General features: G+C 38.0%; 1 protein-coding gene across 10 annotated transcripts in view; it reads right to left on the reverse strand.

Moving 5' to 3' along the window:
- The window catches only part of TMLHE (trimethyllysine hydroxylase, epsilon), a 71,868-nt gene that overhangs the window by 3,859 nt on the left and 43,591 nt on the right, over positions 1-24,418 (reverse strand). For 5 of the 10 annotated variants that reach the window (XM_042241581.2, XM_015104959.4, XM_060408394.1 and 2 more), the window contains 3 exons: positions 17,457-17,736; positions 13,745-13,864; positions 2,474-2,710 (listed from right to left, as the gene is read on the reverse strand). In XM_042241581.2, the coding sequence (XP_042097515.1) occupies positions 2,474-2,710; positions 13,745-13,864; positions 17,457-17,736 (637 nt within the window). The remainder of the gene's footprint in view (positions 1-2,473; positions 2,711-13,744; positions 13,865-17,456; positions 17,737-24,418) is intronic. The other 5 variants (XM_060408398.1, XM_027963376.3, XM_060408396.1 and 2 more) reach the window with 1 other exon arrangement.

Raw genomic sequence — 24,418 nt, forward strand, 5'->3', positions numbered from 1 at the left:
GATAACTGTTATACCATCATGACTTCTGTCACCACAGGTTAGTTTTGCTTATTTATAAAACTTTATATAAATGGAATACTATAGTATGTACTCTTTTGTGTCTGGCTTCTTTCATTTAATGTTATATTTAGAAGATTTGTCATTATTGTACTGCATGTCAATAGTTCATTCATCCTTCATGTTGAACAGAATTTTATTGTGGGACTATACCACAATATATTCATCCATTCAAGGTTTCCCTTGTGGCTCAGCTAATAAAGAATCTGCCTGCAGTGTGAGAGACCTGGGTTCGATCCCTGGGTTGGGAAGATCCTCTGGAGAAGGGAATGGCTACCCACTCTAGTATTCTGGCCTGGAGAATTCCATGGGCTGTATAGTCCATGGGGTCACAAAGAGCTGGACACGACTGAGGGACTTTCGGACATAACTGAGGGGCTTTTGCCCATTCACCCATTCTGTTGATAGATGTGTAAGTAATTTCCAGTTTGTAACTATTACAAATAGTGCTGGAGGTTCTGGTCCATGATAGAAACAAATCTACAGTTATACAGAGAACAATTTCCTATGAAAAAAAATCTGGAAACTGAGTGACTCCTACATATTGGTGAATGAGAAATAAAAAACATATCAAAATGGATAGGAAAGGCTGAGACAACTCAATAATGAAAAGACAATCCAGTGAAAAAGTGGGCAAAAGATCTAACTAGTTACTTAGCAAAAGAAGATATATGAATGGCCAATATGCACATGGAAATATGCTCAACATCATCAGTCACCAAAAAAAAAAAAAAAATGCATTAGAACACCAAGGAGATATCCAATACAATGGCTACAATTAATGACTGAAAACACCAAGTATTAGCAAAGATGTGGAGAAGCTACAACTTTCGTACATTGTTGATAACTGTAAAATGGAACACATTAGTAGTTAGTTGCTAATGAAACTAAAAAGTCACGTACTCTATGATCCAGCAGTTCCACTCTTAGGTATTTATATGTGTGAAATGAAAACACATATCTACAAAGATAGTTTTACATGAACATTGATGGCAGCTTTATTCGTAATAATCCCAAACAGGAAACAGCCCAGGTGTTTATTCGTTAAAGAATAGATTTGTTCCAGGATGTGAACTTCTAGAACAGGCAAAACAAATCTATGGTGGTAAAAAATAAAAACAGATGTTTCCTCTGTGTGTGTGTGTAGGGTTGGGCTGACAAGGGGTATAAAGGTACTTTCTGTAGTGATGGTAATAGTCTATATCTTGACAGGCATTTGGGTTACATAGGTGTACACAGTTTTAAAAATTCAGCAAGTGTATATTCAATATTTATACCAACATTGTATGTATATTTTATATCAAAATTAAACATCTGTAAACAAATAGTGAATTTTAGACTTAAAGTTATAAATGTTGAAGTATATTGGGAGACATATACCTTCAATGTTCTGTGCAATGTATTAAAAATAAGATTAATTTATAAACAGAAGGATAGAAAGATAGATAGATAGGTAACAAAGCAAGTATGTGCTGCACTGTGCTTAGTTACTCAGTCATGTCCGACTCTTTGCAACCCCATGGACTGTAGCCTGCCAGGTTCCTCTGTCCATGGGGATTCTCCAGGCAAGAATACTGGAGTGGGTAGCCTATCCCTCCTCTAGGGGATCTTCCCCACCCAGGAATCGAGCCGGGGTCTCCTGCATTGCAGGTGGATTCTTTATCAGCTGAGCTACCAGGGAAGCCCAAAGCAAGTATAGTAATATCTTAATGGTAGAATCTCGGTGGTAGGTATACAAGTTTTCCTTGTAAATGCTTTCAACTTTTTGTATTTAAAAGTGGCCATAATAAAATGTTGGGGAAAATATTGAGCACCTACTCGTTCTAGGCAATTGAGATATAAGAGACGACAGAGGGAGAGTTTTCCAGTGGAGCTTATCCCAGGGAAGTGATTAAAGATTTATGTAGTTCCTAATATAATACAGGAGCAACAATTTATTTTTATCTTCACAACTGTGGGTGAAGGAGCAGGCTTGAAATGAGTGGAGATGACAAGTTCAGTTTTGGATATGATGTGCTTTATGACTGTACAAGATACTAGGTGGCAATATACACAGGTCAGGAGAAATGCATAAATCTGGACAAAAGTCAAATTTTGTGGCTATCATGCCTTTAGGCACCCTAGCTGCTTGATTACTGAGCACAATTTAATAACTGTTTTTGTTTGTTTGTTTTAAAAGTGTTTTCATTTTTAAATGTCATGTGAAATATCTGCCCCTCTAATCTAGTGTTCCTTGGCTGTTGTCCTATTTATTATTCCATGGGAATTTTAATAAGAATAGAAATTGTACTAATAAAAAGCTATGGAATACCAATATTAAAATGTGACAGATATAGGATCTTAGAGATTTTCATTACATTAGAAAACTAATATCTGGCAAATAAATTACATTGAGGGATAGTTCTTTGGTACTCACCTGATCAAATAGAGCTCTTTATTCCATGGGTAGGTATTTAAGACTGGTCCAACCCCAATCATGTGGTTTTGACATTCTCCAACATTTTCAATATATTCATGCTTCAATGGCACTTTACTGAGGAGTTCAAATTCCTCAGGTGCCTTTTGAAGTACCTGTTCTGCTGCATAGAATCCATCAACTAGCAGTGTCCTGCCACCTGTTCCTTCATGCTTAAGACAGTGAAACACTTGAATGCTAAAGAAGGGAAAAATTAAATTACTCTGTTCACTGGAGAAAAGAGAATACATCAAACTTTTAGAAAAAATATATAAAATGATTACTGAGTCTACTTGTGTCATTTTCTTTTCATTAAGAAATAAATCGCATTTCCCAATTATCTTCCAGTTGTACTTTTTTGTGTACTTTGCCATATTAATGCCACTAAGGGTTTCTTCTAAACATATTTAATATGTACTGAAACCTATATGTGTCAGACATGGGCAATACAGGCATGAATAAGATATAGTCTCTCTTTTAAAGAAGACCATAGTCTATCTAGAAGAATGAACCAAGTAAGTACTGATAAAATATGATAGGCACTGTAATAAAGTTGTATACAAGACAGTGGAGCCATAAAGAGAGGAAATTATTGTAGTGGGATGTTGTATAGATAAATTTTTTGAGATGTGGATGAGAATGATTTTGCTTAGTTTTAAAGAATGAGCAAGACTTGGGCTGGAATGAGATTGAGGTGAGGAGAGGGTATTTCAGGCAGGAAAAAGGAATGGCCAAACATATCAATATAGAACAGCAAGGTAAAAAAAAAAAAAAAAAAAAGAACAGCAAGGTATATTCAAGGAAGAGAGTGATAAGTTCCTGCTGGCTTAGCACAGAGAATCACAGGATTTTAAACTAAGATGCAAGATTAACTGGTGAGAAGCAAGATGACAAAACCATGAAAAACAACGTGGATAACTGAAACTGGAGAGAAAACTACTGAGAACTTGAGCTTATAGAAAAGAGGACACATCTAAGAAATAAATGATTAGATGTGGAGGATGAAGAAGAGGCAAAAATCTAGAATGACTGTGGGTTTTTCCCCTGGGCAACTTGACAAGTAATAATGCCCATTTGCCAAGAGAATGAGGCAGATGCATAATTGGATCCTAATAAGGGGCTGTGAAGGGTTGAGGAAGACATTCAGTTTAGGGACATTTTGAAATAATTAAGTTACATATGACTGAAAAATTAATAGGAAAAGGCAAGCCAATTATTAATGGACTAGAAACCTAAAGTAATAATTTCAAATTAACAAGGGAAAAATAAAACCAATAGTAATTTAGGAAAAAAAAAAGCAAAAATAAGGAAAAGTAAACAATGAAGTAAAATAAGTGATAAACATAAATAAAGGTAGAAGGAATAAAATCAAGGAGAATGTAGGGTAAATACAATTAAAATGAGTAAGGTCAGTCCTGGCTATGTTGAGCTTTCTGCAAAATTTCTAGGTTAGGATTATTTAGTAGCCAGTTCAAGATGTTTATCTTAGAAGAGAGGTAGATTTTGTAGCTGTCTGTGAAGTGAAGTGAAGTCACTCAGTTGTGTCCGACTCTTTGCGACCCCATGGACTGTAGCCCACCAGGCTCCCCCATCCATGGGATTTTCCAGGCAAGAGTAGTGGAGTGAGTTGCCGTTTCCTTCTCCAGGAGATCTTCCTGACCCAGGGATTGAACCCAGGTCTCCTGCATTATAGGCAAATGTTTTACTGTCTGAGCCACCAGGGAAGTCCTGTCTGTAGCTGTCTGTAGGTGATGGCTAAAGCCAAGAGCATAGCAGTCATTTGGAGAGATAATTTCAAGCAAGAAAAGGAGGAAAAAATTTTGAGGAACAACAATATTTATGACACAGACAAAAGAAAATAAGCCAGCATAGGAGACTGGGGAAACCTGACTATAGATGTAGAAGGAAAACTAGAAAAGAAAGGCTATTCAAGAAGAGGTAGAGGTAAATGGCCCCAGGATTCAAATAAGATAAAGACTGAAAGGTACATACCTGGGATGGCAATAAGTTACTTGCTGGTGACTTTGGAGAGAGTAATTTTAATTGAGAGGGGGTTGGATAAACTAGCTGACTACAGGTTTGAAGAGTGAATAAGAAGTGAGAATGAAAAGGTACCAAATGTAGATAATTATTTTAATAAGTCTAGCTGTGAGGGTGAGGAATAAGGAATAAGTAGAGGAAGACAGAGTCAAAGGAAGTGTACAAAAGTAGAGGTTTAAGAACTGAGAAGTTGATAGGCAGGAGAAATCCCCAAGGAGGTTGGAAAGAATCAAATCCTGAGCAAAGGTAACTTTAGAAAGCATAAGGCATAAAACAATGATAATGATGATGACAATGACTAAAATGGTAAGAACAATAACTAGCATTTATTGAACATCTCATATGTTCCAGGAAGTATCCAAGTGCTTTAAATACATCATGTAACTTAATCCCTGCATGTGTGCTAAGTTGCTTCAGTGGTGTCTGACTCTTTGTGACCCCATGGGCTGTAGCCTGCCAGGCTTCCCTATCTATGGGATTCTCCAGGCAAGAATACTGGAATGGGTTGCCATTCTTTCCTCCAGGGGATCTTCCTGACCCAGGGATCAAACCCATGGCTCTTATGTCTCCAGCATTGGCAGGTGAGTTCTTTACCACTAGGGCCACCTGGAAGCCCAACTTAATCCCTAAGCAATACTAACATGCAGGTTTTATTACTAGTCCCATTCTACAGATGAAAACACTGAGGTACTGAGAGGTTATTTTCCAAGATCACAAAGCTAATGTATGTTCCAGCTGGGATGCAAATCCAGGTCTGGTTGATGCCATAGCCTGAACTCAACCACTCTCACTGTACTGCTAATGTACTAGGCTCTCCCCATTGATTAGAAAGGGTTAAATTAAAGCCACAGCCAACTGTGTATCTACAGTAGTGGTCAGAGAGAAAAGAGTTGGTCAATATTTGAACCTCAACCCCTGTCCAACTGTTTCTCATCCCATTTCCTCATATTCTTCCTTCTGTGTCCCAGAGAATGAGAATGCAGGGCGGTGGGTGGTTTTGTATATTGATAACATTGAGCCAGACATCTAAAAGATGTTTTATTCTTCCTTTTCCAAAGCAAACATTCTTAGGTTCCAATCCTCAAAGGAAACTGGAGTAACTACAATCAATTGGATATTATCATCCTCTCATATTGTCTTTATGAATTCATGTGTGCGTGTGTGCTAAGTCATTTCAGTCATGCCTGACTCTGTGTGACCCCATGGACTGTCGCCCACCAGGCTCCTCTCTGTCCATGGTATTTTCCAGGCAAGAATACTGGAGTGGGTTGCCATGCTCTACTCTGCCAGGAGCCAGCCTGAGGAACTCCACCCGTGGCAAAGGTCTTGAGGAAGGAGGCTCGGCATACGCAAAGGCGGGATTGAGCCTCAGGAGACCCCCTGTTCCTGAGCATCTACCCCCAAAACCAGAGTCTGCCTACTTTACTGCTTTATGCTCTCACCTACACCTCTGACTTTACAGGGGGCTATCCCCCACCACTTCTCTCTGTAAAGGAGTTAACTTAGGACTCCAGATAATAAATCTCCTGGGCATGACAAGGGTGTCTCAGGTCAAACCTCTCTGCTAGCAGACTAGCTTGTGTGACAGGATTATCCACACTCCTGCTACTACGTACATGATTGTTTACAATCTCTCAATCATAAACAGCACAGAGAGTTTGGAGTATTTTGAAAGTCTTAGTTAGCATAGGGTTCTTCTAAAGATAAAAATCATGTTGATGCAGGGTTTCATTGCTGAGTTAATGATTGCCGCCAGGCCTCCATATCCTTAGGCACCTGGGAGTATGTTAATCAATGTAATTGGAATGTAGAAAAAGAAATATAGTAGTTTTGATGTTACCAATACTAGACTTTTTGAGTTAATGAATTTTCTCTTTTGTTATAGATCAATGTGCTCCACTTTCTTTGTTATAAATCCTGTGTCCTTGCTATGTAAGAATGTAACTTTATCACTATCTTAAGACTTAGTAGATCTTAAGGGGAAACAAGTTTTCTGATCGACTAACCTTTATCAGTAGAAAGTAATGTGGGGCCATAAAATGTTGACCAGTCTCCAGACCAGAAGATATTGTGAACAAATGTAAGACCCTTGGAAGAACAAAGATATGCTGATAAGGGTCGGAGCAGCTGACCCTGTGTGACTCTGTTTCTTACAATTATCTCTATGTATAACTAAAAGTATAAAAGTGGACCTGGGAAATAAAGAAATGGGATTGGTTCCTGGAAAGACTGATTCCCCTGTGTCATTTTTCCTTGTTCTCCGTTTTTCTGGCTGAATTCCCATCTGGAGCGTGGAGGCTCGCCATGTATACTTACTTGCCTGGCTTCTAAGACCCACGCGAGAGGGAGCCCAAGGCAGGGCACGTAGGTGGTACAAACTCCACTATTCAAGTGGGAGCCAGGGGCCTACGTAGGTGGTGCAAACTCCTTGTCTTGGAGTTTTATTGGCTTTCCACGTAAACCAAGTTATTCAGCCTCTTTTCTCGACTTATTTTCCTACTATACTATTCTTTCCTAATCTCTCTTCATATCTATAACTAAATAGTTCTTTTCAGGATGCCAACTCCATCCCCGCTTCAAATTCCCTGGATCCACCAGAGCTGAACCCAACACTACTCCAGGGCATCTTCCCAACCCAGGGATTGAACTCACGTCTCTTATGTCTTCTACATTGGCAGGTGCATTCTTTACCACTAGTGCCACCTGGAAAGCCCTTACGAATTCGTACTTATGCACATTTTACTCATATATTTCTGCCTTGGGTTCATTATCTATATGTAGAAGATCAACAAACAACAGCAACAGCAGCTACAAAATAACCACAGAGGCACCTCTAAAAAGTGGCAAATGGTAGCACAGTTAAGTATGGTATCTATCATATCAAATAATTACCATTTCTTCTCTGTGATGAGAAAGATCTAGCCTTTCTTAGCTACTAGTGGTGATCACACTGCAGTACATAACTGTATCAAATCAACACAAGTACACCTCATATTTACAAAATGTTATACATCAAATATATCTTGTAAAGCTGGAAAAAAGTATAGTATATATTATCTTTGGGTCAATAGCCACTGAGTCCACACAAGAAGGTTATTTTTTGACCTAGAGGAAATAAAAAAGAGTCAATATATAGTGAATAATGCAACAAATGAGATCAAAAACACTCTGGAGGGAACCAACAGTAGAATAACGGAGGCAGAAGATAGGATAAATGAGGTAGAAAATAGAATGGTAGCAATAAATGAATCAGAGAGGAAAAAAAGAAAAAAGAATTAAAAGAAATGAGAACAACCTCAGAGATCTCTGGGTCAATGTTAAATGCACCAATGTTCAAATCATACTTACCTGGAGTCCCAGACGAAGAAGACAAAAACCATGAGAAAATACTTGAGGAGAGTAATAGTTGAAAACTTCCCTAACATGGGGAAGGAAATAGTCACCCAAGTCCAAGAAACCCAGAGAGTCCCAAACAGGATAAACCCAAGGCAAAACACCACAAGACACATATTAAACACATTAACAAAGATCAAACACAAAGAACAGACATTAAAAGCAGCAAGGGAAAAACAACAAGGGGATTCCCATAAGGATAACAGCTGATCTTTCAATAGAAACTCTTCAGGCCAGAAGGGAATGGCAGGACATACTTAAAGTGATGAAAGAGAAAAACAACCCAGATTACTGTACCCAGCAAAGATCTCATTTAAATATGAAGGAGAAATCAAAAGCTTTACAGACAAGCCAAAGCTGAGAGAATTCAGTACCACCAAACCAGCTCTCCAACAAATGCTAAAGGATCTTCTCTCGACAGGAAGCACAGAAAGGGTATATAAACTCAAACCCAAAACAACAAAGTAAGTGTCAACGGGATCATACTTATCGATAACTGCCTTAAATGTAAATGGGTTGAATGCCCCAACCAAAAGACAAAGACTGGATGAATGGACACAAAAACAAGACCCCTATATATGTTGTGTACAAGAGACCCACCTCAAAACAAGGGACACACACAGACTGAAAGTGAAGGACTGGAAAAAGATACTCCACGCAAATAGAGACCAAAAGAAAGCACGAGCAGCAATACTCATATCAGATAAAATAGACTTTGAAATAAAGACCATGAAAAGAGAAAAAGAAGGACACTACATAATGATCAAAGGATCAATCCAAGAAGAAGATATAACAATTAAAATATATATGCACCCAACATAGGAGCACCACAGTGTGTAAGGCAAACGCTAACAAGTGTGAAAGGGAAATTAACAATAACACAATAATAGTGGGAGACTTTAATACCCCACTCACGCCTATGGATAGATCAAATAAACAGAAAATTAACAAGGAAAAACAAACTTTAAATGATACAATAGACCAGTTAGACCTAATTGATACCTATAGGACGTTTCACCCCAAAACAATGAATTTCACCTTTTCTCAACTGCACATGGAACCTTCTCCAGGATAGATCACATCCTGGCCCATCAATCTAGCCTTGGTAAATTTAAAAAATTGAAATCATTCCAAGCATCTTTTCTGACCACTATGCAGTAAGATTAGATGTCAATTACAGGACAAAAACTATTAAAAATTCCAACACATAGAGGCTGAACAACATGCTGCTCAATAACCAACAAATCACAGAAGAAATCAAAAAGAAATCAAAATATGCATAGAAACAAATGAAAATGAAAACACAACAACCTGAAACGTATGGGACACTGTAAAAGCAGGGCTAAGGGGAAGGTTCATAGCAATACAAGCTTACCTCAAGAAACAAGAAAAAAGTCAAATAAATAACTCTATACCTAAAGCGACTAGAAAAGGAAGAAATGAAGAACCCCAGGGATAGTAGAAGGAAAGAAATCTTAACTAACCTCCAATTTAAAAAAATTTATTTAAAAATATTAGGGCATAAATAAATGCAAAAGAAACAAAAGAGACCATAGCAAAAATGAACAAAGCCAAAAGCTGGTTCTTTGAGAAGATAAATAAAATTAACAAACCATTAGCCAGACTCATCAAGAAACAAAGGGAGAAGAATCAAATCAACAAAATTAGAAATGGAAATGGAGAGATCACAACAGACAACACAGAAATATGAAGGATCATAAGAGACTACTATCAGCAAGTATATGCCAATAAAATGGACACCGTGGAAGAAATGGACAAATTCTTAGAAAAGTACAACTTTCCAAAACTGAACCAAGGAGAAATGGAAAATCCCAACAGACCCATCACAAGCATAGAAATTGAAACTGTAATCAGAAATCTTCCAGCAAACAAAAGTCCAGGACCCGAGCCTTCACAGCTGAATTCTACCAAAAATTTAGAGAAGAGCTAACACCTATCCTATTCAAACTCTTCCAGAAAATTGCAGAGGAAGGTAAACTTCCAAACTCATTCTATGAGGCCACCATCACCCAGACACCAAAACCAGACAAAGATGCCACCAAAAAAGAAAACTACAGGCCAATATCACTGATGAACATAGATGCAAAAATCCTTAACAAAATTCTAGCAAACAGAATCCAACAACGTATTAAAAAGATCATACATCATGACCAAGTGGGCTTTATCCCACGGATGCAAGGATTCTTCAATATCTGCCCGCAAATCAATCAATGTAATACACCACATTAACAAATTGAAAGACAAAAGCCATATGATTATCTCAATAGATGCAGAGAAATCTGACAAAATTCAACATCCATTTATGATAAAAACCCTCCAGAAAGCAGGATTAAAAGGAACATAGCTCAACATAATAAAAGCTATATATGACAAACCCACAGCAAACATTATCCTCAATGGTGAAAAATTGACAGCATTTCCCTGAAGTCAGGAACAAGACAAGGGTGCCCACTGTCACCACTACTGTTCAACATAGTTTTAGAAGTTTTGGCCACAGCAATCAGAGCATAAAAAGAAATAAAAGGAATCCAGATGGAAAAGAAGTAGTAAAACTCTCACTGTTTGCAGATGACATGATCCTCTACATAGAAAACCCTGAAGACTCCACCAGAAAATTACTAGACCTAATCAATGAATATAGTAAAGTTGCAGGATATAAAATTAACACAGAGAAATCCCTTGCATTCCTATACACTAACAATGAGAAAACAGAGAGAGGAAATTAATGAAACAATTCCATTCACCATTGCAAAAAAAAAAAAAGAATTAAATACTTAGGAATATATCTACCTAAAGGAAAAAAAAAAGCCCTATATATAGAAAACTATAAAACACTGATGAAAGAAAGCAAAGAGGACACAAATAGATGGAGAAATATACCATGTTCATGGATTGGAAGAATCAATATAGTAAAAATGAGTATACTACCCAAAGCAATCTATAGATTCAATGCAATCCCTATCAAGCTACCAACGGTATTTCTCACAGAACTAGAACAAATAATCTCACAATTTGTATGGAAATACAAAAACCTCGAATAGCCAAAGCAATCTTGAGAAAGAAGAATGGAACTGGAGAAATCAACCTGCCTGACTTCAGGCTGTACTACAAAGCTCCAGTCATCAAGACACTATCGTACTGGCACAAAGACAGAAATATAGATCAATGGAACAAAATACAAAGCCCAGAGATAAATCCACGCACCTAAGGACACCTTATCTTTGACAGAGGAGGGAAGAATATACAATGGAAAAAGACAATCTCTTTAACAAGTGGTGCTGAGAAAACTGGTCAACCACTTGTAAAAGAATGAAACTAGAACACTTTCTAACACCATCAGTTCAGTTCAGTCAGTTCTGTCACTCAGTCATGTCCGACTCTTTGCGACCCTATGAATCGCAGCACGCCAGGCCTCCCTGTCCATCACCAACTCCTGGAGTTCACTCAGACTCATGTCCATGAAGCCAGTGATGCCATCCAGCCATCTCATCCTCTGTCGTCCCCTTCTCCTCCTGCCCCCAATCCCTCCCAGTGTCAGAGTCTTTTCCATTGAGTCAGCTCTTCGTATGAGGTGGCCAAAGTACTGGAGTTTCAGCTTTAGCATCATTCCTTCCAAGGAAATCCCAGGGTTGATCTCCTTCAGAATGGACTGGTTGGATCTCCTTGCAGTCCAACACCATACACAAAAATAAACTCAAAATGGGTTAAAGATATAAACATAAAACCAGAAACTATACAACTCCTAGAGGAAAACACTCTCTGACATAAACCACAGCAGGATCCTCTATGACCCACCTCCCAGAGTAATGGAAATAAAGCAAAAATAAACAAATGGGACCTAAATAAACTTAAAGCCTTTTGCACAACAAAGGCAACTATAAGCAAGGTGAAAAGACAGCCTTCAGAATGGGAGAAAATAATAGCAAATGAAGCAACTGACAAAGAATTAATCTCAAAAATATACAAGGAACTCCTGCAGCTCAATTCCAGAAAAATAAGCGACCCAATCAAAAAATGGGCCAAAGAACTAAACAGACATTTCTCCAAAGAAGACATAGAGATGGCTAACAAACACATGAAAAGATGCTCAACATCACTCATTATCAGAGAAATGCAAATCAAAACCACAATGAGGTGCCATTTCACGCAAGTCAGAATGGCTGCCATCCAAAAGTCTACAAACAATAAATGCTGGAGAGGGTGTGGAGAAAAGGGATCTCTCATACACTGTTGGTGGAAATGCAAACTAGTACAGACACTATGGAGAACAGTGTGGAGATTCCTATAAAAACTGGAAATAGAACTGCCATATGACCCAGCAATCCCACTGTTCGTCATACAAACTGAGGAAACCAGAATTGAAAGAGACACATGTACCCCAATGTTCATCGCAACACTGTTTATAACAGCCAGGATATGGAAGCAACCTAGATGTCCATCAGCAGATGAAAGGTTAATAAAGCTGTGGTACATATACACAATGGAATATTATTCAGCCATTAAAAAGAATACATCTGAATCAGTTCTAATGAGGTAGATGAAACTGGAGCCTATTATACAGAGTGAAGTAAGCCAGAAGGAAAAACACCAATACAGTATACTAACGCATATATATGGAATTTAGAAAGATGGTAACAGTAACCCCATTTGCGAGACAGCAAAAGAGACACAGATGTATAGAACAGTCTTTTGGACTCTGTGGGAGAGGGCGAGGGTGGGATGATTTGGGAGAATGGCTCTGAAACGTATATATTATCATATGTGGGATGGATCACCAGTCCAGGTTCGATGCATGGGTTAGGGTGTTTGGGGCTGGTCTCTGGGATGACCCAGAGGAATGGGATGTGGAGGGAAGTGTGAGGGGGTTTCAGGATGGGTAATACATGTACACCCATGGCAAATTCATGTCAATGTATGGCAAAACCACTACAATGTTTTAACGTAGTTAGCCTCCAATTAAAATGAATAAATTTATTTAAAAAGGTTATTTTTAATTCACTTTTTCCCTCCAACTTCATGTAAACTGGATTCAAATTCCTCTTAATACCATACCCAAAGCAGCTGTGTTTAGACTATGGACCCCTTTGCAAAATAGTTGCAAGGAGATCCTGCAACTGCAAGGAGATCCAACCAGTCTATCGTAAAGGGAATCAGTCCTGAATATTCATTGGAAAGACTGAGGTTGAAGCTGAAACTCCAATACTTTGGCCACCTGATGTGAAGAGCTAACTCATTTGAAAAGACCCTGATGCTGGGGAAGATTGAAGGTGGGAGGAGAAGGGGACGACAGAGGATGAGATAGTTGGTTCGCATCGCAGACTCAATAGACATGAGTTTGAGTAAACTCCGGGAGTTGGTGATGGACAGGGAGGCCTGGCATGCTGCACTCCATGGGTTCACAAGGAGTCAGACACGACTGAGCAACTGAACTGAACTGAACTTGCAATATCATAACTAAATATGAAAAACTGCAAAAATTCCCAAACCAATGGTTAATCAATACATTTTTTGTAAATTATTTGCAATCACTTTGATAAAAATGTAAATTAAACAAAATTAAGATCCATTAATGTAGTAAGGTAGATTTTCAATCATTCGAAAAACTTTTATTCCTATGAGTCTTTAAAAATGGTCATATTTCTAAGGAGAAGAGAGATAATTATATAAGTAAGTAGCAGCAGATACGACCTTGGTTCAAATAAAACAGAAAATGATTAAGAAATTATTCAAGACCATCATATGTAATGATCTCACTTTGGAAAATTCTAATCCACTTACCCACAGGGCTCTTGAAAATAGGTGGTGTCAGTGTGCCGATCCAGAGCTAGATTAGTGTATGCAGTGTCACCTCTGGAGAAGTCTGAAGTGAAAAACCACATCCTTCCGTAGATGGTTTCTCTGTCAAATGTAGCAGAGGAAGACCTTTTAGTTATTTGAAATTTTCATTCTTGTCATTCAAGACTCTTTCCAATACTTTTTTTATTTACAGATAAAAACAATTTTTTGGTTCAGATATCAAACTATAAATAAAGAAATCAGTTGAACTTATCACCCGTCTTAATGATCCCACCACTGAGTAATATTCTAGGAAGCTGCGGGGAATTAGTGGAAGGATAATGTAGTCAGAAAATACGGAACCATCTCACTCTGTTTATGTGTCTGCTTTGAACAGCTTTCAGGTTCACATTTCTGTCCTGCACTCACTTTCCTCACATAAAAAAGATGGTTTTGGGTAGCTGCTTTTAGAACTGATTAATGTAGATCCTCAGCCACCTTTTAGACTTGGAAGAATAAAAAAGAGAGAAAAGAATAGTTTATATTAGCAAGTATTAGTGAGACTTGCTGTATCACTGTATCTCTCCTTGAGATATATACATCATGGGCAAATGACCCAGCATACCATCTGTTACACAATGAGCTATATCTGTTTCTTATGAAGTAAAAGGAAAGTATTAACTATGAAAAAGTTAGTTTACATATCATGTAATACCACAGAAGATAAACCTAGAAATGCAATGGAAAGAACTTTGTACTTAAGATCAGAAAACCTGAGCTCTCTTGAATTCCAGTTCTACTGCTTACTAGCAGAGCAATTCTGGTCAAGGCACTTAACACATCTGATCCTCAAGCGCCTCATTAGTAGAACAGGAGATAAAATACACGCTTATCAGGACTACTATACTAAACAATTGAAATCATTGATGTGAATATGCTGGTTAAATGCTGTACAGTATCAGTTCAGTTCAGTTCAGTTCAGTCACTCAGAAGTGTCCGACTCTTTGCAACGTCATGAATCGCAGCAAGCCAGGCCTCCCTGTTCACCAAAAACTCCCAGAGTTCACTCAAATTCATGTCAATCAAGTCGGTGATGCCATCCAGCCATTTCATGCTCTGTCGTCCCCTTCTCCTTCTGCCCCCAATCCCTCCCAGCATCAGAGTCTTTTCCAATGAGTCAACACTTCGCATGAGGTAGCCAAAGTATTGGAGTTTCAGCTTCAATGTCAGTCCTTCCAATGAGCATCCAGAACTGATCTCCTTTAGAATGGACTAGTTGGATCTCCTTGCAGTCCAAGGGACTCTCAAGAGTCTTCTCCAACATCACACTTCAAAAGCATCAATTCTTCAGCACTCAGCTTTCTTCACAGTCCAACTCTCACATTCATACATGACCATTGGAAAAACCATAGCCTTGACTAGACAGACCTTTGTTGACAAAGTGATGTCTCTGCTTTTAATATGCTATCTAGGTTGGTCATAACTTTCCTTGCAAGGAGTAAGCGTCTTTTAATTTCATGGCTGCAATCACCATCTGCAGTGATTTTGGAGCCCAAAGAAATAAAGTCTGACACTGTTTCCACTGTTTCCCCATCTATTTCCCATGAAGTGATGGGACCAGATGCCATGATCTTCGTTTTCTGAATGTTGAGCTTTAAGCCAACTTTTTCACTCTCCTCTTTCACTTTCATCAAGAGGATCTTTAGTTCCTCTTCACTTTCTTCCATAAGGGTGGTGTCATCTGCATATCTGAGGTTATTGATATTTCTCCAAGCAATCTTGATTCCAGCTTGTGCTTCTTCCAGCCCAGGGTTTCTCATGATGTACTCTGCATAGAAGTTAAATAAGCAGGGTGACAATATACAGTCTTGATGTACTCCTTTTCCTATTTGGAACCAGTCTGTTGGTCCATGTCCAGTTCTAACTGTTGCTTCCCGACCTGCATAAAGATTTCTCAAGAGGCAGGTCAGGTGGTCTGGTATTCCTGTCTCTTTCAGAATTTTCCACAGTTTATTGTGATCCACACAGTCAAAGGCTTTGGCATAGTCAATAAAGCAGAAATAGATGTTTTTCTGGGACTCTTTTGCTTTATCGATGATCCAGCAGATGTTGGCAATTTGATCTCTGGTTCCTCTGCCTTTTCTAAAACCAGCTTGAACATCAGGAATTTCACGGTTCACGTATTGCTGAAGTCTGGCTGGGAGAATTTTGAGCGTTTCTTTACTAGCGTGTGAGATGTGTGCAATTGTTAGGTCCATACCATTTCTGTCCTTTATCAAGCCCATCTTTGCATGAAATGTTCCCTTGGTATCTCTAATTTTCTTGAAGAGATCTCTAGTCTTTCCCATTCTGTTCTTTTCCTGTTTCTTTGCATTGATCGCTGAGGAAGGCTTTCTTATCTCTTCTTGCTATTCTTTGGAACTCTTCATTCAGATGCTTCTATCTTTCCTTTTCTCCTTTGCTTTTCATTTCTCTTCTTTTCATAGCTATTTGTAAGGCCTCCCCAGACAGCCATTTTTCTTTTTTTCCTTTTCCATGGGGATGGTCTTGATCCCTATCTCTAATACAATGTCACAAACCTCTGTCCATAGTTCATCAGGCACTCTATCAGATCTAGTCCCTTAAAACCACTTCTCACTTCCACTGTATAATCATAAGGGATTTGATTTAGGTCATACCTGAATGGTCTAGTGGTTTTCCCCACTTTCTTCAATTTAAGTCTGAATTTGGCAATAAGGAGTTCATGGTCTGAGCCACAGTCAGCTCCTGGTCTTGTTTTTGCTGACTGTATAGAGCTTCTCCATCTCTGGCTGCAAAGAATATAATCAATCTGATTTCAGTGTTGACCATCTGGTGATGTCCATGTGTAGAGTCTTCTCTTGTGTTGTTGGAAGAGGGTGTTTGCTATGACCAATGTGTTCTCTTCACAAAACTCTATTAGCCTTTGCCCTGCTTCATTCCATATTCCAAGGCCAAATTTGCCTGTTACCCCACGTGTTTCTTGACTTCTTACTTTTGCATTCCAATCCCCTATAATAAAAAGGACATATTTTTTTGGTGTTAGTTCTAAAAGGTCTTGTAGGTCTTCATAGAACCGTTCAATTTTAGCTTGTTCAGCATTACTGGTTGGGGCATAGGCTTGGATTACTGTGATATTGAATGGTTTGCCTTGGAAACGAACAGAGATCATTCAGTTGTTTTTGAGATTGCATCCAAGTACTGCATTTTGGACTCAGTATTATTAACAACCAGTGTGTGAATTAAGCCTTAGGAATAATAGGTCAAAAGTAGATATCTTTAGATACCATCTTGTTCAGTCCTTTTACTGATCAGATGGGAAAATAGAGGTTACAGGGACAGCAATTGTGGGTAGGAATGTATGTTTATCCAACTGCTTGATGGGAGAACTCAGACTACAATCTGGCTCTCTTTACTCAAAGTTAGTGCTCTTTCTAGCATACAATGAATAATTCTTACTTTGAGTGTCACTGGGCTTGAGAAAAGACAACAACTTTGAAGTCATCATATTTAACATGCAAGTGTCTTTAGAGATTAGAAATCTGGGCTTCAAATAAAGCAGTATAAATGGTAATCTCCTTATTCGGGCTGCAGAATATTCTGGAAAAACAAGGGTGACTATACCTGTCATATTATTTTACTGATATTCATGCTCTGGAAATTAACTTGTGCATATATCAGAAAACTAATGACTCACCTGATCAAGCTGATCCTTTCTGCCACCTTCTCTGTGTGTTTCTGAGTAGGAGGGACATTTTCCACAAAAGCAATTCCATAGAGCAGAAAGTTCTGCAGAAAGTTCTTCAGTCCCTCCTTCGTTTCTAAGAACGTCTGGAAATCTACAGCTGGAACTTGGGCTTGCTGGTAGATTTCAGCATTCCATAAGATTCTAGGCTGGATGACCTTTTGTTTCTGCCCTTCATAGCTGTTTTTCACGAGCCAATCCAAATCATATCTAGTCACATGACCATCTGGCCCTTTTTAGGAAAAAATAAAAGCTATTAAAATAATAATTATATATACTGCCAATAATTTACTGGTTAAGAATATTATTTTCAGCAACCAATTACCCAGTATGGTATTGTTTATGGGGTTTCCCAGGTAGCACTAGTGGTAAAGAAATTGTCTGCCAATACAGGAGACATAAGAGATGCAGGTTCAATTCCTGGGTCGGGAAGATCCCCTAGAGGAGTGCATGGCAACCCACTCCAGTATTCTTGCCTAGAGAATCCTATGGACAGAGGAGCCTGGTGGGCTACAGTCCATGGAGTCGCAAAGAGTTGGACATGACTGAAGTGACAGCACACACGCACATATGTATTGTTTATGAGACCAAATTCAAATGAATGCCTAGAATGTTCCTGAGACAGAAATATTTGTCAGTTGAGTAGTATAAATTAATAAGTGAATAAATGAACAAATAAATCTTTCCAGCAGGTAAATAAGTTTATGAAACTTAGCTACATAGTAAAGGGCCTCGATCTCCCTCTTGTAAATGAATTAGGTCAGTTTGGTCTAATGATATGATATCAATACATCATGATAACTTCGCCCGCTGCTCTACAAAAAGTCAAAAAGCCAGCTCCTAAAATGTTTTAGAAAATATTCAGGATAAGCAAATGAGTAAGCAAAGGATACAGCAAGAGGAGTGAAAGGTTATCCTGACATTTTCTCTCTCCTTTTTTTTTTCTACCTCTCTGTCTCTGTTTCTCTCTTTCAAATTTCTACACTATTATAGTAAAAGTATCATAAAGAATTTGGAAAGCATAAAAAAGTATGAGGAAATGAAAAGGTCAGATATACTTATTCGATTATCTACATGAAACCACTATCCACAGCTTGCAATCAATCATTCCTTCTAGTTTTTTGTATGCATACTTTTACTTTACATATTGTGAAAATATATATCAGTTTGCACCCTGCCTTTGTCACTTAAATTTTAAGAATAATTTTATCATTAAAAAATTAAGGCTTCAAAAAATTAATTTCTATAATTTTCAGAATATGGACTACCAAGATTTACCTAGCCAGTTTGTTCTCCCAGGGCATGTAGTTGCATTTTTGGAAAGTTTCCCTATTATTTAATAGTGATCATCCTTGTCCATTTTTCTGATAATTTTCTTAAAATAGACACACAGAAGGTAGAATTGTTAAATCCAAAGATACAAACTTTTAAAAGTCTTGATACATATAACTAGATTACTTTCTAGAAAGTCTACCAATTTTCATCCCCTCCAACAATATATGCATATATGCATGCCCATCAAAATTGAGTATTCTTACTTTTTAAACATGTTTTTGTTTCTAATTTCGTAAATAAAACTCATCTTATCATAATAAATTTAAGTTATTTACGATGAAGAAGAACATTTGTTAGACATCTATATTTTTTACCTGCAAGGGTTACCAAACTGAGCTAGTAGCCAAACCTGCCCAGAATTGTTTTTCTAACATTTGCTGTGTAGTACGTATTTTCTATAGCTGTTTCTACACTACTACCAAAGAACTGAATTGTTGTGCAGATACAGTGTACTCAAAAAAGATTAAAAATCTTTACTATCTGGCCTTTTACAGAGTGTTTCCTGACTTGTGGTTTAATTATCGTTCACTTCTTTCTCACATTTTTCTATTGGAACACTAATAGCACTATACACATGCATGCACGCACGCACACACACACACACACACACACATATAATCATATATTTTACAAATATTTTGCAAAGTCAGTTTGTTTTTAAAAAAACCTTTCTAGGTATGCTTTCTTTCTTTTTTAAACAGCTGTTATAGTCCAGTTAAGGTTTATTAGAGTTAAAGGATACAGATTGAAATCAACAAAGGGAAAAGGTACATAGGGCTGAGTCCAGAAAAAACCAGGCACAAGTTTCTGGTGTCCACATCTGGTATCAGTTCAGCTCAGTTGCTCAGTCGTGTCCGACTCTTTGCAACCCCAGGGACTGCAGCATGCCAGGTTTCCCTGTCCATCATGAACTACCAGAGCTTACTCAAACTCATGTCCATTGAGTCAGTGATGCCATCCAACCATCTCATCCTCTGTTGTCGCCTTCTCCTCCTGCCCTCAATCTTTCGAACACCAAGGTCTTATTCACTGAGTTGGTTCTTTGCATCAGGGGGCCAAAGTATTGAAGTTTCAGCTTCAGCATTGATCCTTCCAATGAATATTCAGGACTGATTTCCTTTAGGATTGACTGGTTGGATCTCCTTGAAGTCCAAGGGACTATCATGAGTCTCCTCCAACACCAAAGTTAAAGCATCAGTTCTTCAATGCTCAGCTTTATTTATAGTCCAACTCTCACATTCATATATGACTACTAGAAAACCATAGCATTGACTAGATGAACCATTTTTAAAACAAATATATAAATTTACTTATTTTAGTTGGAGGGTAATTACTTTAAAATACTGTAGTGTTTTTGCCATACACTGACATGATTTGCCATGGGTGTACATATGTTCCTCATCCTGAACACCCCTCCCACCGCCCTCCCCATCCCATCCCATTTGTGTCACATATGATAATATGCAAGTTTCAATGCCATTCTCCCAAATCATCCCACCCTCGCCCTCTCCCACAGAGTCCAAAAGACTGTTCTATACATCTGTGTCTCTTTTGCTGTCTCGCAAATAGGGTTACTGTTACCATCTTTCTAAATTCCATATATATGCGTTAGTATACTGTATTGGTGTTTTTCCTTCTGGCTTACTTCACTCTGTATAATAGGCTCCAGTTTCATCTACCTCATTAGAACTGATTCAGATGTATTCATTTTAATGGCTGAATAATATTCCATTGTGTATATGTACCACAGCTTTATTAACCTTTCATCTGCTGATGGACATCTAGGTTGCTTCCATATCCTGGCTGTTATAAACAGTGTTGCGATGAACATTGGGGTACATGTGTCTCTTTCAATTCTGGTTTCCTCAGTTTGTATGACGAACAGTGGGATTGCTGGGTCATATGGCAGTTCTATTTCCAGTTTTTATAGGAATCTCCACACTGTTCTCCATAGTGTCTGTACTAGTTTGCATTTCCACCAACAGTGTATGAGAGATCCCTTTTCTCCACACCCTCTCCAGCATTTATTGTTTGTAGACTTTTGGATGGCAGCCATTCTGACTTGCGTGAAATGGCACCTCATTGTGGTTTTGATTTGCATTTCTCTGATAATGAGTGATGTTGAGCATCTTTTCATGTGTTTGTTAGCCATCTCTATGTCTTCTTTGGAGAAATGTCTGTTTAGTTCTTTGGCCCATTTTTTGATTGGGTCGCTTATTTTTCTGGAATTGAGCTGCAGGAGTTCCTTGTATATTTTTGAGATTAATTCTTTGTCAGTTGCTTCATTTGCTATTATTTTCTCCCATTCTGAAGGCTGTCTTTTCACCTTGCTTATAGTTGCCTTTGTTGTGCAAAAGGCTTTAAGTTTATTTAGGTCCCATTTGTTTATTTTTGCTTTATTTCCATTACTCTGGGAGGTGGGTCATAGAGGATCCTGCTGTGGTTTATGTCAGAGAGTGTTTTCCTCTAGGAGTTGTATAGTTTCTGGTTTTATGTTTATATCTTTAACCCATTTTGAGTTTATTTTTGTGTATGGTGTTGGACTGCAAGGAGATCCAACCAGTCCATTCTGAAGGAGATCAACCCTGGGATTTCCTTGGAAGGAATGATGCTAAAGCTGAAACTCCAGTACTTTGGCCACCTCATACGAAGAGCTGACTCAATGGAAAAGACTCTGACACTGGGAGGGATTGGGGGCAGGAGGAGAAGGGGACGACAGAGGATGAGATGGCTGGATGGCATCACTGGCTTCATGGACATGAGTCTGAGTGAACTCCAGGAGTTGGTGATGGACAGGGAGGCCTGGCGTGCTGCGATTCATAGGGTCGCAAAGAGTCGGACATGACTGAGTGACAGAACTGACTGAACTGAACTGATGGTGTTAGAAAGTGTTCTAGTTTCATTCTTTTACAAGTGGTTGACCAGTTTTCTCAGCACCACTTGTTAAAGAGATTGTCTTTTTTCCATTGTATATTCTTCCCTCCTCTGTCAAAGATAAGGTGTCCTTAGGTGCGTGGATTTATCTCTGGGCTTTGTATTTTGTTCCATTGATCTATATTTCTGTCTTTGTGCCAGTACGATAGTGTCTTGATGACTGGAGCTTTGTAGTACAGCCTGAAGTCAGGCAGGTTGATTTCTCCAGTTCCATTCTTCTTTCTCAAGATTGCTTTGGCTATTCGAGGTTTTTTGTATTTCCATACAAATTGTGAGATTATTTGTTCTAGTTCTGTGAGAAATACCGTTGGTAGCTTGATAGGGATTGCATTGAATCTATAGATTGCTTTGGGTAGTATACTCATTTTTACTATATTGATTCTTCCAATCCATGAACATGGTATATTTCTCCATCTATTTGTGTCCTCTTTGCTTTCTTTCATCAGTGTTTTATAGTTTTCTATATATAGGGCTTTTTTTTTTTTTCCTTTAGGTAGATATATTCCTAAGTATTTAATTCTTTTTTTTTTTTTTGCAATGGTGAATGGAATTGTTTCATTAATTTCCTCTCTCTGTTTTCTCATTGTTAGTGTATAGGAATGCAAGGGATTTCTCTGTGTTAATTTTATATCCTGCAACTTTACTATATTCATTGATTAGGTCTAGTAATTTTCTGGTGGAGTCTTCAGGGTTTTCTATGTAGAGGATCATGTCATCTGCAAACAGTGAGAGTTTTACTACTTCTTTTCCATCTGGATTCCTTTTATTTCTTTTTATGCTCTGATTGCTGTGGCCAAAACTTCTAAAACTATGTTGAACAGTAGTGGTGACAGTGGGCACCCTTGTCTTGTTCCTGACTTCAGGGGAAATGCTGTCAATTTTTCACCATTGAGGATAATGTTTGCTGTGGGTTTGTCATATATAGCTTTTATTATGTTGAGCTATGTTCCTTTTAATCCTGCTTTCTGGAGGGTTTTTATCATAAATGGATGTTGAATTTTGTCAGATTTCTCTGCATCTATTGAGATAATCATATGGCTTTTGTCTTTCAATTTGTTAATGTGGTGTATTACATTGATTGATTTGCGGGCAGATATTGAAGAATCCTTGCATCCGTGGGATAAAGCCCACTTGGTCATGATGTATGATCTTTTTAATACGTTGTTGGATTCTGTTTGCTAGAATTTTGTTAAGGATTTTTGCATCTATGTTCATCAGTGATATTGGCCTGTAGTTTTCTTTTTTGGTGGCATCTTTGTCTGGTTTTGGTGTCTGGGTGATGGTGGCCTCATAGAATGAGTTTGGAAGTTTACCTTCCTCTGCAATTTTCTGGAAGAGTTTGAATAGGATAGGTGTTAGCTCTTCTCTAAATTTTTGGTAGAATTCAGCTGTGAAGGCTCGGGTCCTGGACTTTTGTTTGCTGGAAGATTTCTGATTACAGTTTCAATTTCTATGCTTGTGATGGGTCTGTTGGGATTTTCCATTTCTCCTTGGTTCAGTTTTGGAAAGTTGTACTTTCTAAGAATTTGTCCATTTCTTCCACGGTGTCCATTTTATTGGCATATACTTGCTGATAGTAGTCTCTTATGATCCTTCATATTTCTGTGTTGTCTGTTGTGATCTCTCCATTTCCATTTCTAATTTTGTTGATTTGATTCTTCTCCCTTTGTTTCTTGATGAGTCTGGCTAATGGTTTGTTAATTTTATTTATCTTCTCAAAGAACCAGCTTTTGGCTTTGTTCATTTTTGCTATGGTCTCTTTTGTTTCTTTTGCATTTATTTATGCCCTAATATTTTTAAATAAATTTTTTTAAATTGGAGGTTAGTTAAGATTTCTTTCCTTCTACTATCCCTGGGGTTCTTCATTTCTTCCTTTTCTAGTCGCTTTAGGTATAGAGTTATTTATTTGACTTTTTTCTTGTTTCTTGAGGTAAGCTTGTATTGCTATGAACCTTCCCCTTAGCCCTGCTTTTACAGTGTCCCATACGTTTCAGGTTGTTGTGTTTTCATTTTCATTTGTTTCTATGCATATTTTGATTTCTTTTTTGATTTCTTCTGTGATTTGTTGGTTATTGAGCAGCATGTTGTTCAGCCTCTATGTGTTGGAATTTTTAATAGTTTTTGTCCTGTAATTGACATCTAATCTTACTGCATAGTGGTCAGAAAAGATGCTTGGAATGATTTCAATTTTTTTAAATTTACCAAGGCTAGATTGATGGGCCAGGATGTGATCTATCCTGGAGAAGGTTCCATGTGCAGTTGAGAAAAAGGTGAAATTCATTGTTTTGGGGTGAAACGTCCTATAGGTATCAATTAGGTCTAACTGGTCTATTGTATCATTTAAAGTTTGTTTTTCCTTGTTAATTTTCTGTTTATTTGATCTATCCATAGGCGTGAGTGGGGTATTAAAGTCTCCCACTATTATTGTGTTATTGTTAATTTCCCCTTTCACACTTGTTAGCGTTTGCCTTACACACTGTGGTGCTCCTATGTTGGGTGCATATATATTTTAATTGTTATATCTTCTTCTTGGATTGATCCTTTGATCATTATGTAGTGTCCTTCTTTTTCTCTTTTCATGGTCTTTATTTCAAAGTCTATTTTATCTGATATGAGTATTGCTGCTCGTGCTTTCTTTTGGTCTC

Source organism: Ovis aries, chromosome X (assembly GCF_016772045.2).
Source record: "Ovis aries strain OAR_USU_Benz2616 breed Rambouillet chromosome X, ARS-UI_Ramb_v3.0, whole genome shotgun sequence".
In the NCBI taxonomy this organism is placed as follows: Eukaryota; Metazoa; Chordata; class Mammalia; order Artiodactyla; family Bovidae; genus Ovis; species Ovis aries.